This window comes from Felis catus, chromosome A1 (genome assembly GCF_018350175.1).
Source record: "Felis catus isolate Fca126 chromosome A1, F.catus_Fca126_mat1.0, whole genome shotgun sequence".
NCBI lineage: Eukaryota > Metazoa > Chordata > Mammalia > Carnivora > Felidae > Felis > Felis catus.
Window position 1 is genome coordinate 91,501,986 of NC_058368.1, and position 13,936 is coordinate 91,515,921.

Here is a 13,936-nt window from a genome sequence, read left to right on the forward strand (position 1 = left end):
TCTGGGAATTCACCCTCCAGGGCCTCCTCTCTGCAGCTGGGACTCCCAACAGACACCACCCATTCCTCACAGGCAACTTCCATCCAGCACTAATTAGCCGCTAGGGGCCAGCTCTTTGCAAGCAATTGAAACAACTTGCAGAGAAAAGTTGGCCTTCAGCTCTGTGAACGTTGAAAGAGAGGCACATCCCTCTTTTCAGCACATTTCCCCAGACACGGCTCTCCCCAGGGCATTGATTCCACAGCCATTGCAATGAGATGTTTTCCAGCGTCATGAAGTCATCTTCCTCCAACTTTGTGCTTCAAAGTGTCTACTCCAAGGCTATGCCAGCCTAGGGAGCCTTCCAGGAGAGCCTGGTACTGTCTCTTATGAGCTGAAGCCTTTCCCTGGGTATTGCAACCTCATAAAGATTGTTACTGTCCTGCCTGTAGCATCTCATTGCCCTGTGCTTGAGGCCAGAAGCTAAGCTTCACATGGACTTTGTCTTTCACAATGTCAATCAGCCTTTAGCAGATGACCTTGTTCCAGCCCCTGACCTTTTGTCATATTTACCTTTTGTCAGAGGAGAGATGGTTTTTGTCAAGTTGATGAACTCTAACTCCTAATAAGTCTGGTTATCTAGAACTTTTCACGTGTGAGCCATGCAGAGGCAACCAGGGTCTTGCCAAACCCATTTTCAAATCAGGCCATCTTTTATTTGCTAGAAACTTCAGACATACCATGTTGACAGTCAGAAACTACTGGTTTGGTCTCCTTATAATTTTTAAATGCGAGATATGAGTGATATATAGGCACATCCCTCACTTTGTTTCTTGTTATATTTGCCAAGTAAGATGTCAGACCATTTTTGTTCTTTCCTAGGTCTTTGCATATAGACAAATCACTTTTGAGCCAAGTTATGTGAGCACAATACAGACTTCCCATAACTGATGCTCATATACGACCTGCCATTTCATACCTTTCAGAATTTGGTAGAGGGGCGCCGGGGTGGCTCAGTCACTTTATCGCCCTACTTTGCCTCAGGTCATGATCTCACGGTTCGGTTTGTGAATTCAAGCCACACATTGGGCTTTCTGCTCTCAGCACAGAGCCTGCTTCAGATCCTCTGTCCCCGCCCCCCCTTTCTCTCTGCCCTTCCCATTTGTTCTCTCTCCATCTTTCAAACTAAATAAATAAAAACTTAAAAAAAAAAAAAGAATTTGGTACAAAGAGCAGTTTCCTAAAATTGTAGGCAGAGACATGACATGAGGCCAGGGTTGATTTTATGTCGTATTCCAATCATTTATGTGTGGGAAGCTGTGCCCTCTCCCCAACTAGAGGGAAAGCAGAGTGAACACAGGCCTATACCTTTTCCACTTCTCTCTCCTGTAGTGCCTGGAACAGTCCCTGTCATATAGCAGATGTCCAATAAACACTGAAGAAATCACATAACCAGAGAAGGAATGTTGGCAATGAGACCAAGATCATTTTACAACTGGTACAGGTAATGTTAGAGAGATGTGGGACACATGAGTTCCAGGCACTGCTCAGTAAGGACCCTGGTACCTCCCTCAGCACAGTCACAGATAAAATCATGGTGGCTGCCAAGATTACACCGTGCATTGGGGCACCTGGGTGGCTCAGTCGGTTAAGTGTCCGACTTCAGCTCAGGTCATGATCTAGCAGTTCACGCATTGGGCTCTGTGCTGACAGCTCGGAGCCTGGAGCCTGCTTCTGATTCTGTGTCTCCCTGTCTCTCTGACCCTCCCCCCGTTCATGCTCTGTCTCCCTCTGTCTCAAAAATAAATAAACGTTAAAAAAAAAAGATTACACTGTGCATCAAACCATCCCATGGAGGTAAGGAGGGTGACTTCTGACCCCAGTGACAACATGGAGATTAGGAACCCTAAGCCCCAAACACTCAGATGCAGCATGACAAAGGCCACTGCCCAAACTCTGTTTCCTGGCACTTTCCACCCCATCACATCATGGATGGTTCTCCAACATCTCATGCCATTTTTTAAAATGTTTATTCATTTTTGAGAGAGAGAGAGCCGGGGAGAGGCAGGGAGACAGAGACAGAGGGAGAGGGAGACAGAATCCTAAGCGAGAGAGAGAGAGAGAGAGAGAGAGAGAGAGAGAGAGAGAGAGAGAATCCCAAGCAAGGCTCCACACTGTCAGCACAGAGCCCAACACAGGGCTCAAACTCAAAATACGTGAGATCATAACCTGAGCCGAAATCAAGAGTTGGACGCTTAACTGACTGAGCCACCCAGATGCCCCCATCTTGTGCCATTCTAACGAACTCCCAAAATATATATTCAGAATAATCAGAGGATAAGCTGGGTCCGCTCCAAATTAGGACTTAGATTTGTCAACTCTCTCCTCAGTCCTTGGATGAAGGCAAAATGGGACAGCGAGAGTACTGAGGAACGGCACAGCCAGGACTCTGCAGTGAATGTGGGGATCTGTGGACGCCTATACTCCAGGTGGACCTTGACCTAACCTGGAAAATTCCCAACAGGAAAAACTTACATCCCTGACCTACAGCACGGATGCAATTCTCTGGAGTAGATGATACATTTGTGATCTGCAGCACACAGACAGATTCTCTGTGGACTGCCTGTAATCAGGAGCTTTGGGAGTTCACTCTGGTGGGGACCATAAAATCCCTACACATCCATAGAAGGAACAGTGTTCCAGCCCGAGGATAAGGGAATAGACCGTGCCACCCTGGACCCCAGGTATTGTCCCCACACCCCAGGGCAGTGAGATTTGAGTAGGTGGCTACCCATAAGTCCATAAGCATACTTCCCAACCTTGCTAGTCTAATTATCACACTTGCTGTCTGACCGACCTGTCACACAGGGCTGCAAAAAGGTAAGTAAGGTCATATATGGGAAAGTCTGTATACATTTGAATCAACATAACTGTTTTAGGTATTATTGCATCATGACCTAAGAATGCTATCAATTAACCTCATTTGAAACTACAAAGTGCAAAATTCAGTCACACCGAGAACTCATACGGTGGCTCTATGTCAACCTGGCTTAGACAACTGCAGGTTCCATGCTCCCAAACCAGGACCTCACCTCCACACGATGGCATGATCTTTTGCTTCATGTAACACACTACAGGCCCACAGATAAAATCTCAGGGTCACCCTAAATTCCTAACTTATAGAAATTGTTAACAAAAAGGTTCAAAGAAGAGAAGGCTGCTTTGGGAAGAAGTGGGGACCCACCACTGAGGGTGAGCACCGTGGGACCCACCACTGAGGGTGACGGTGGTGGGAGCACCATCACTTGCAGCGGTGCTCCCGGCAGGTCTCTCCCATAGGTGGGAGGCTGCATCTCTTCGTCTCACCTGCCACAGTCCTGCTGCACTTGCTCTGCTCTGGGGGGTAGGGGCAGTCATGGAACCTGCAGTCAGTCCCGGAGGAGAGAAGTGAAGGCCAGCGCCACAACCTAGTGAAGGAATGAAGATCGGCACAGGCAGCCAGGTGAGGCCAGGGGAAGCCGGAAGGGAGGACGCAGACACAGATGCTCAGACACAGACATCCCCCAGGATATGAGCTTAGCACACGGACACGTGGTGCCACATCACCCACCTTTCATCTAATGGCTCCTCTGAGTGGGGGGAGGGTCTGGCCTCCAGGTTTCATTCTGTCAGAATTTTACAGGATCTCTGACGTGGTTCTGAGGAAAGGGCATAACAGATCTACCGAGAGCTGCCACCCACTGGCTTCCATGTCAGATGGAAGGACCGTGCCAGGCACTTTGAGCCGCTTTCTCCCTCATCCTCACAGGCTGCCCCCATTTTACAGAGGAGGAAACTGAGCACGAGCAGTTTGCTCAGGAATTAAATCCACTTCTAGACTAAAGGTGAGCCAGAGCAGGATCAGGAGGCATCAGCGTCCCCTGTCTTTCCCAGTGAGCAGCAGAGAATTCCAGAGAATGGGACATGGGCCCTGCATGGTGCGAAGTCCTATATAAACAAAATGGATTTTTGATGTTTTCATATAAGGCTCCTGAACCAAACACTGGGCAATGTGAATTTTAAAGAAAATTTTGAAAAGTCTCTCTTTCTTGTCTTACATTCCCCAGTGTTCTCCCCCACAGGCGAGGCGCCATTTTCCCTTACATCTTGCCATTAGTTTCCAAGACATCTCAATCCTACTGGCTCCTCCTTGGCTTTAAACGTATCAATTTTTGAGTTTAGTAAGTGCTTTCTGGATGGCAGTAGGGCTCCCAGAAGATAGGGTCTGTTCCATTCTCTGGTGGCGCCACAGGGACGAGCTGAGTGCTCCACATGCACCTGACCAATGGTGATGTGAGCAAATGGACGAAAGTCTCCTCATTTATGCCATTTTGCTTTACTTCAATTTGTATGAAAGTAGGGGAAGATGTCCCTTAAGAATTCAGACTCCATGGTACAGATCAAATCCCACAAAACAAAGCATGATTACAACATAAGTTCCCTATGGAACATAATGAGACCAAAGAACTACCCGGTGATCTGGTTGTTTCCAGAAATTTCTATTATTAAAAAATTCAGCTACATCCTGAAAATGTCAAAATGAGGCAAAAATTCATCTTGGGAAATCATATCTAATGTAAGATTCTGGCAAATAAATCATCCAAGGGGCACCTAGGTGGCTCAGTCAGTTAAGCCATCCAACTCTTGATTTCAGCTCAGGTCATGATCTCATGCTTTGTGAGATTGATCCCCACGCCACATTGACAGCATGCGTGGTCCTGGACACCATGAAGCCTGCTTGGGATTCTCTCACCTCTCTCTGCCTCTTCCCTGCTTGTGCACACACGCACTCACTCTCTCCCTCAAAAATAAACATTTTAAAAAAACTATTCAAAGCCAATAGGTAAATAAATTACTCTGACTCATCTACTACATGAAGTGGGAAGAAGAGGGTCAGAAGGAAAGGGCCAGGGCCAGGGTGTAATGCTGATAAGGTTAGGCTAAAGTCCCGAATGCTTTATTTGATTTTCTGTTTAAAATTGTAGACACAAACAACTCTGAACCTAAAATCAAAGTAAGATTTTCATCATCAACTGACTTTGTGCAAATTCTTCATCCCAGCTTTCTGAAATCCTTCAGAATTTAGCTGCCTGGGGAATAAAGAAATCTCGAGAAAGATTTGAGCTTCTAGAAGATACTAGAGAGGATGGCACATGGAAAGTGACTAGACTTTTCCCAAGGGATTCCAGGGGCCAGAACAGAAGGCAACCGTGGTGACAAAAATCAGCTAACACAGGGCAGCCTGGAGAGTGGGACCACTGTTAGCTCTGCCACTATGGGAGGGTCACTTACTTTTGCTGTGTGTCCCCCGCCTCCTGTGGAATAGGGACATTTATCGAATGACTGCAGAGGCAGGCTCTGAGGGATACCGGAGCCTTCTGTGTGCAGAGCTAAACAGAAGGAGTGCTCGGCGAATACTAGCTGTTTGCCTTCCCAGCTGATTGCTGCCAGGCAGGAATGGGAGCCCAGCATCTCCAGGGCTGCTGATTTTTCTTTTTTTTTTTTTCTTTTTTTCAACATTTATTTATTTTTGGGACAGAGAGAGACAGAGCATGAACGGGGGAGGGGCAGAGAGAGAGGGAGACACAGAATCAGAAACAGGCTCCAGGCTCTGAGCCATCAGCCCAGAGCCTGACGCGGGGCTCAAACTCCCGGACCGCGAGATCGTGACCTGGCTGAAGTCGGACGCTTAACCGACTGCGCCACCCAGGCGCCCCGCTGCTGATTTTTCAAGAAGAGGTAGAATACAGACTTTATATGAAACCCTTGAGTTTTAACATGTCAGCAAATAGATGTCTTGTAAAACATTAAGGGTCTAAACCAAATAAATACACCTGCAGGCTGTGTCTGGCTTACAGAGCCAGTTTGTTCCTCTGGTCTACAGTGGTCACAGGTCCTGGATCACACAGACCAGGACCACACAATTCCTCCTCCTTCATATAGTCAAGGAAATTCCTGTTGACACAGAGCCTTGGACTTGTCTAGGACTCAGCACTGCCTCCTTTTCACTCTGCTCACTTAGCAGCCCCTTTAAGTTATGCTTTAAGCCACAATTTTATTTACTAAATGCATTCATTAGTCACAGCAAAACACTTCTCATCCAGCATAGTGTCCATGTAGCTTTCGCTGGTAGATTTTTGGTGTGCAACACCTTTGTGAAAGTTCATTCTTTGACTACTTTGTTGAGCACTGACCACGTGCTGATTATTGTCCAGGCACAGGGCACACAACAGACAGCGGCGTGGACACATGTTCTTAGAAGGGCACAGCCTCATGGGGAAAACACACTATAAACCAGTTAACTAACAAATGAGATAACCTCCTGCAGAGGTACAAAGATGATAAATCAGCCATGTGAAGATCCAGCTGGAGAGAATGCCAGGCCAAGAACAGCCAGTGCAAAGGCCCTGCCTGGAGGCGAGAAGGGAATGAAGTCCCATGTGGCTGGCAGGACATGCAGTCAGACAAGCAAGTGAGAACCAGGGCAGGAAGGCCTGGTCAACTGAAGAGGACATGATAGCTGAATCAAAGTCAAAGATTCAGTGACGCTGCTCCCAGCACACAGCACCTAAGACCAACCAGGTAGGTCCTTGGTAGCAAGACAGTAGAGGCACAGGACAGGCTCCGGATTCAGATCATGGGTGCCACTTGCTACCCACGTGGTCTTGAGCAAACTACTTAATCTGAGTCTCAGTTATTTCATCTGAAAGTGGGAATCATAAAAGTCACTGTTTTGTGGGGACCAAGAGAGACAGTACCCACGAAGCCCTTCGTATGGTGGCACACAATAAAAAAAAACACTTGATAAAGAGCAGCAATTATTACAGGTACAAAACTCTGCTCACTTATCTGATTACAAATGACCTTTGATCTGATTCTTAACACACAGCAGGTCCAGGCTCTGCTGGGATTTCATCCTCCCCCTTGTGTGTGGAGCCTGTCACCTCCCCGAGTTACGGTGGGATGTCCAGGGGGAAGGAGAATGGGACAGGAGTCACCGAGTTCCTCCTGCTTGGCCTCACTGGTGACCCAGAGCAGCAGCGAATCCTCTTCTGGCTCTTCCTGTGTACATACTTGGTCACTGTGGCTGGGAACACACTCATCATCCTGGCCATCAGCTCTGACCCCCGCCTGCACACCCCCATGTACTTCTTCCTTACCAATCTCTCCCTTGTTGACATCTGCTTCACCACCAACCTGATCCCCAAGCTGTTGGTCAACCACATAGCAGGAACATGGACAATCTCTTACCCCCATTGCCTGACCCAGATGTACTTCCTCATCTCCTTTGCCAACCTGGACACCTTTCTGCTGGCTGCCATGGCCCTGGACCGTTACGTGGCCATCTGCAAGCCCCTGCAGTACTACGCCATCATCACCCCCCAGCTCTGTCGGGGATTGACCACACTCGTGTGGACATGCTCTGGCCTCATCTCCCTAGTCCACACGCTCCTCATGAACAGACTGACATTCTGCTCCTGTGCCCGCGAGATCTCACACTTCTACTGCGATGCCTACCTGCTGATGAAGATCGCCTGCTCGGACACGCGTGTCAATCAGCACGTGTTCCTAGGTGCTGTGGTCCTGTTTGTGGCCCCCTCTGCACTCATTGTGGTCTCCTACATGTGCATAGCTGCAGCTGTCCTCCGGATTCCCTCCACCCCAGGAAGGCGCAAGGCATTTTCCACATGCAGCTCCCATCTGTCTGTGGTCATCGTGTTCTATGGAACTATCCTGGGGGTATATATTCGACCCCCCAACTCCTTCTCAGCTCAGGACACGGTAGCAACCATCATGTACACAGTGGTGACCCCTATGCTAAACCCCTTTATCTACAGCCTGAGGAACCAAGACATGAAGAAGGCTATGGGAAGTCTCTTCAGCAGGAGCTCAAAATCTTCTTAGTGATGGTGAGCACTGGGCTGATATCTGGAGAGGTCCAGGATGTCAGAAAACAGAACACATGGCACCATTGACTCAATAATACCCACTTCCACACACTGAAAGATTATTTTGAGATGAAAAAGGCTAAAATTAGAGGAAATGTATATACTCTGTGTATATATTCTTCTATCTCTGAGAAACTCAGTCTCCTTCCAGTTCTTTCCTCTACCATCCCTAAGGTAGGACTATCATCCCCATGCTTCTAAGGTGGTTGCTGGGGCTCCACCCATCTCTTCCTATCCCAGGCAGGGAGCATGAGGGGAAGAAAGCCAAAACACTTGCCACTTGGAAGGGCTTTCTCAGCAGCTCCAAGCAGCTTCTTCTGCTCATCTCTCAAATATTTCCCTCCAATTGCATGGCAGGCTGGGAAATGTAGTTTAGTTATTTTGTGCTGCTGCTGTTGTTTTGGTTAGACTTAAACACACCACCACCTCCACTAAAATAGGGTTCTCCTGGAAAGGAAGATGGGATGGATAATGGGCAGATAACTGGCAAGTGTGCAACAATACTCAAGACTTACTTTGCTACATTTTATAGATGTGAAGTCACTTAGTGACTTTAGAAAAATAAACCTAAAATATAGGTTTTATATTATTGATCCCCTCTGGAGGGAGACTGTGTCAGGAAAAAAAACCTCATATGCTCCCACACTGCTAAAGGTGTGACATTAGTAGAAAGACCACACAATTCTACACATCAGAGTGATGTCCCTCTTGCAGGGAGCACAGCAGTAAAAGCAAAAGTGAAAGGAGAGTTCATGACATTCAGTTTTTGTGACTTTAATTGTTCCCAAGGGATGGGTTAGATTTCATCTTGAATGGTTTTTTTCTGAGTGTGTGTGGAAAATTAATATTGGAAGTGTGGAAAGTTAACAAAAGGAACACCACCACCCCCTCCCACAACACCCCCACCCTACTTACAATGGAGTTGGGGAACTCCCAGCAGGGGGAGCTCTCACACCCTACTACTGCTGGTCAATTGCAGCCCCTACTAGTTTGGCTATTGCTTTACTACCCCAGTGGGAGCAAGAAAGGTTGTCCACCTCTCCACAACACCCCCCACCCCCACCCCGCAACAGCCCAGCCAATGAGAGACTGTCACAGCTCAGCGAATGAGAAGCTACCATACCTCGAACTCCCAGTTGGAAGTCCCAATGGACTTTTTGTTTACAACAGCCCCTCCCAACTCCACCTTTCCTCTATAAAAGGGAGGTCCTCACCTTTGTTCTTCAACTGTCCTATGGTTTTGCCATAGCTTGCTCCTCCCAGTTGCAAGTCTCTACTCCCAATTAAACCCATTTTTTGCTGGCAAAATAACTGGCAGTTTTATTTTGAAAGTTAACAGAAGAAAGTTCATATTGTTCAAGCCGTGCAAAATATTATATTGATATATGTATGTGTGTGTTAAAGCACAAAGTATTTTAAAAATAATAAAACAATAAGGCATTAGAGTCCAATATCAGCTGATGGGTTTTAAAAGGCCTTGGTAGAGAACATGTTTCTAGCCTCAACATACAATTTATTAAGTGATTTGACTGCATGAGACTTCTTTAGAGAAAAATTAATAAACACCTACCACAGAAACGAAAAGATGAATGACAAGAACACGTTCAAGTCACAGGACAGAAGGTTATTCTACACCTATGCAACACACACACACACACACACACACACACACACACACACAAAATGACAGAGGGTAGGAACAGTAATATGCAAACATGGTCATCATCACTGAAAACTCAAATAAATGGAAAAATAAAATAACCCCAATGTGCCCATTTTTTCTGACGTAACGATTTAAAAAATTTTTTAAATATTTATTTTTGAAGGAAAGAGAGACAGAGTGTGAACAGGGGAGGGGCAGAGAGGGAGACACAGAATCCAAAACAGGCTCCAGGTTCTGCACTGTTAGTGCAGAGCCCGAAGTGGGGCTCAAACTCATGAACGGCGAGATCATGACCGGAGCTGAAGTCAGTCACTTAACCGACTGAGCCACCCAGGTGCCCCCTGATGTGATGATTTTTAAAAAGAGAATATGCAACTACTAGGTATTTATCCAAGGGATACAAGTGTGCTGTTTCAAAGGGGCACATGCACCCCAATGTTTACAGCAGCACTATCAGCAATAGTCAAAGTATGGAAAGAGCCCAAATTTCCATCAATGGATGAATGTATAAAGAAGATGTAGATATATGCAGAGAAGATGGCAGCGTAGGAGGACGCTGGGCTCACCGCGCGTCCTGCTGATCACTTAGATTCCACCTACACCTGCCTAAATAACCCAGAAAACCACCAGAGGACTAGCAGAACGGAGTCTCCGGAGCCAAGCGCAGATGAGAGGCCCATGGAAGAGGGTAGGAAGGGCGGAGAGGCGGTGCACGTTCCACGGACTGGCGGGAGGGAGCCGGGGCGGAGGGGCGGCCTGCCAGCCAAGCAGAGCCACGGAGTCTGGCTTGCAAAAGCGGAGGGGCCTGACAGAGTGTGTTCTGACAGCAAGCGGGACTTAGCATCTGGGAGGTCATAAGTTAACAGCTCTGCTCGGAAAGCGGGAAGGCTGGAGGACAACGGAAGGGACAATTTCTGAGCCCAGGGACAACAGAGCTCAGTTTGGCGGGGAACAAAGGCGCTGCCAGCGCCTTCTCCCTCACCCATCCCCCAGCCAAAATCCCAAAGGGAACCAGTTCCTGCCAGGGAACTTGCTTGCACCGGGCAAACACCCAACGCAGTGCTTCTGCGGAGCCACCTCTCCGGCAGCGGGTCTGACTCCCTCCCGCTGCCACAGGGCCCCTCCTGAAGTGGATCTCCGAAGGAGAAGCGAGCTAAGCCTGCCCCTCCTGCCCCTGTGCACCTTGCCGATCTGCCCCAGCTAATACGCCAGATCCCCAGCACCACAAGCCTGGCAGTGTGCAAGCAGCCCAGACAGGCCACACCACCCCACAGTGAATCCCGCCCCTAGGAGAGGGGAAGAGAAGGCACACACCAGTCTGACTGTGGCCCCAGCGGTGGGCTGGAGGCAGACATCAGGTCTGACTGCGGCTCCGCCCACCAACTCCAGTTATACACCACAGCACAGGGGAAGTGCCCTGCAGGTCTGCACCACTCCAGGGACTATCCAAAATGACCAAACGGAAGAATTCCCCTCAAAAGAATCTCCAGAAAATAACAACAGCTAATGAACTGATCAAAAAGGATTTAAATAATATAACAGAAAGTGAATTTAGAATAATAGTCATAAAATTAATCGCTGGGCTTGAAAACAGTATAGAGGACAGCAGAGAATCTATTGCTACAGAGATCAAGGGACTAAGGAATAGTCAGGAGGAGCTGAAAAACGCTTTAAACGAGATGCAAAATAAAATGGAAACGACCATGGCTCGAATTGAAGAGGCAGAGGAGAGAATAGGTGAACTAGAAAATAAAATTATGGAAAAAGAGGAAGCTGAGAAAAGGAGAGATAAAAAAATCCAGGAGTATGAGGGGAAAATTAGAGAACTAAGTGATACACTAAAAAGAAATAATATACGCATAATTGGTATCCCAGAGGAGGAAGAGAGAGGGAAAGGTGCTGAAGGTGTACTTGGAGAAATAATAGCTGAAAACTTCCCGGATGTGGGGAAGGAAAAAGGCATTGAAATCCAAGAGGCACAGAGAACTCCCTTCAGACGTAACTTGAATCGATCTTCTGCATGACATATCATAGTGAAACTGGCAAAATACAAGGATAAAGAGAAAATTCTGAAAGCAGCAAGGGGTAAACGTGCCCTCACATATAAAGGGAGACCTATAAGACTCGTGACTGATCTCTCTTTTGAAACTTGGCAGGCCAGAAAGGATTGGCAGGAGATCTTCAATGTGTTGAACAGAAAAAATATGCAGCCAAGAATCCTTTATCCAGCAAGTCTGTCGTTTAGAATAGAAGGAGAGATAACGGTCTTTCCAAACAAACAAAAACTGAAGGAATTCGTCACCACTAAACCAGCCCTACAAGAGATCCTAAGGGGGATCCTGTGAGACAAATTACCAGAGACATTGATACAAGCATAAAACATACAGACATCACAATGACTCTAAACCTGTATCTTTCTATAATAACACTGAATGTAAATGGATTAAATGCGCCAACCAAAAGACATAGGGTATCAGAATGGATAAAAAAACAAGACCCATCTATTTGCTGTCTACAAGAGACTCATTTTAGACCTGAGGACACCTTCAGACTGAAAGTGAGGGGATGGAGAACTATTTATCATGCTACTGGAAGCCAAAAGAAAGCTGGAGTAGCCATACTTATATCAGACAAACTAGACTCTAAATTAAAGACTGTAACAAGAGATGAAGAAGGACATTATATAATAGTTACAGGGTCTATCCATCAGGAAGAGCTAACAATTATAAATGTCTATGTGCCGAATACCGGAGCCCCCAAATATATAAAACAATTACTCATAAACATAAGCAACCTTATTGATAAGAATGTGGTAATTGCAGGGGACTTTAACACTCCACTTACAGAAATGGATAGATCATCTAGACACATGGTCAATAAAGAAACAAGGGCCCTGAATGAGACATTGGATCAGATGGACCTGACAGATATATTTAGAACTCTGCATCCCAAAGCAACAGAATATACTTTCTTCTCAAGTGCACATGGAACATTCTCCAAGATAGATCATATACTGAGTCACAAAACAGCCCTTCATAAGTATACAAGAATTGAAATTATACCATGCATACTTTCAGACCACAATGCTATGAAGCTTGAAATCAACCACAGGAAAAAGTCTGGAAAACCTCCAAAAGCATGGAGGTTAAAGAACACTCTACTAAAGAATGAGTGGGTCAACCAGGCAATTAGAGAAGAAATTAAAAAATATATGGAAACAAACGAAAATGAAAATACAAGAATCCAAACGCTTTGGGATGCAGCAAAGGCAGTCCTGAGAGGAAAATACACTGCAATCCAGGCCTATCTCAAGAAACAAGAAAAATCCCAAATACAAAATCTAACAGCACACCTAAAGGAAATAGAAGCAGAACAGCAGAGGCAGCCTAAACCCAGCAGAAGAAGAGAAATAATAAAGATCAGAGCAGAAATAAACAACATAGAATCTAAAAAAACTGCAGAGCAGATCAACGAAACCAAGAGTTGGTTTTTTGAAAAAATAAACAAAATTGACAAACCTCTAGCCAGGCTTCTCAAAAAGAAAAGGGAGATGACCCAAATAGGTAAAATCATGAATGAAAATGGAATTATTACAACCAATCCCTCAGAGATACAAACAATTATCAGGGAATACTATGAAAAATTATATGCCAACAAACTGGACAACCTGGAAGAAATGGACAAATTCCTAAACACCCACACTCTTCCAAAACTCAATCAGGAGGAAATAGAAAGCTTGAACAGACCCATAACCAGTGAAGAAATTGAATCGGTTATCAAAAATCTCCCAACAAAGAAGAGTCCAGGACCAGATGGCTTCCCAGGGGAGTTCTACCAGATGTTTAAAGCAGAGATAATACCTATCCTTCTCAAGCTATTCCAAGAAATAGAAAGGGAAGGAAAACTTCCAGACTCATTCTATGAAGCCAGTATTACTTTGATTCCTAAACCAGACAGAGACCCAGTAAAAAAAGAGAACTACAGGCCAATATCCCTGATGAATATGGGTGCAAAAGTTCTCAATAAGATACTAGCAAATCGAATTCAACAGCATATAAAAAGAATTATTCACCATGATCAAGTGGGATTCATTCCTGGGATGTAGGGCTGGTTCAACATTCGCAAATCAATCAACGTGATACATCACATTAATAAAAGAAAAGACAAGAACCATATGATCCTGTCAATCGATGCAGAAAAGGCCTTTGACAAAATTCAGCACTCTTTCTTAATAAAAACCCTTGAGAAAGTCGGGATAGAAGGAACATACTTAAAGATCATAAAAGCCATTTATGAAAAGCCCACA

General features: G+C 45.9%; 1 protein-coding gene and 1 long non-coding RNA gene across 2 annotated transcripts in view; one reads left to right on the forward strand and one right to left on the reverse strand.

Annotated features, from left to right (window-relative positions):
* The window catches only part of LOC123385369, a 46,986-nt gene that overhangs the window by 15,013 nt on the left and 18,037 nt on the right, over nt 1-13,936 (reverse strand). The window lies entirely within an intron of this gene.
* On the forward strand, nt 6,982-7,923 carry LOC111560612 (olfactory receptor 1D2-like). The gene has a single exon (XM_023254753.2). The coding sequence runs from the start codon at nt 6,982-6,984 to the stop codon at nt 7,921-7,923; it is 942 nt and encodes a 313-aa protein (XP_023110521.2).

Excerpts from the sequence above, each read along its gene's own strand:
- LOC111560612 (XM_023254753.2), top strand. The coding sequence starts at position 6,982 with ATGTCCAGGGGGAAGGAGAATGGGACAGGAGTCACCGAGTTCCTCCTG.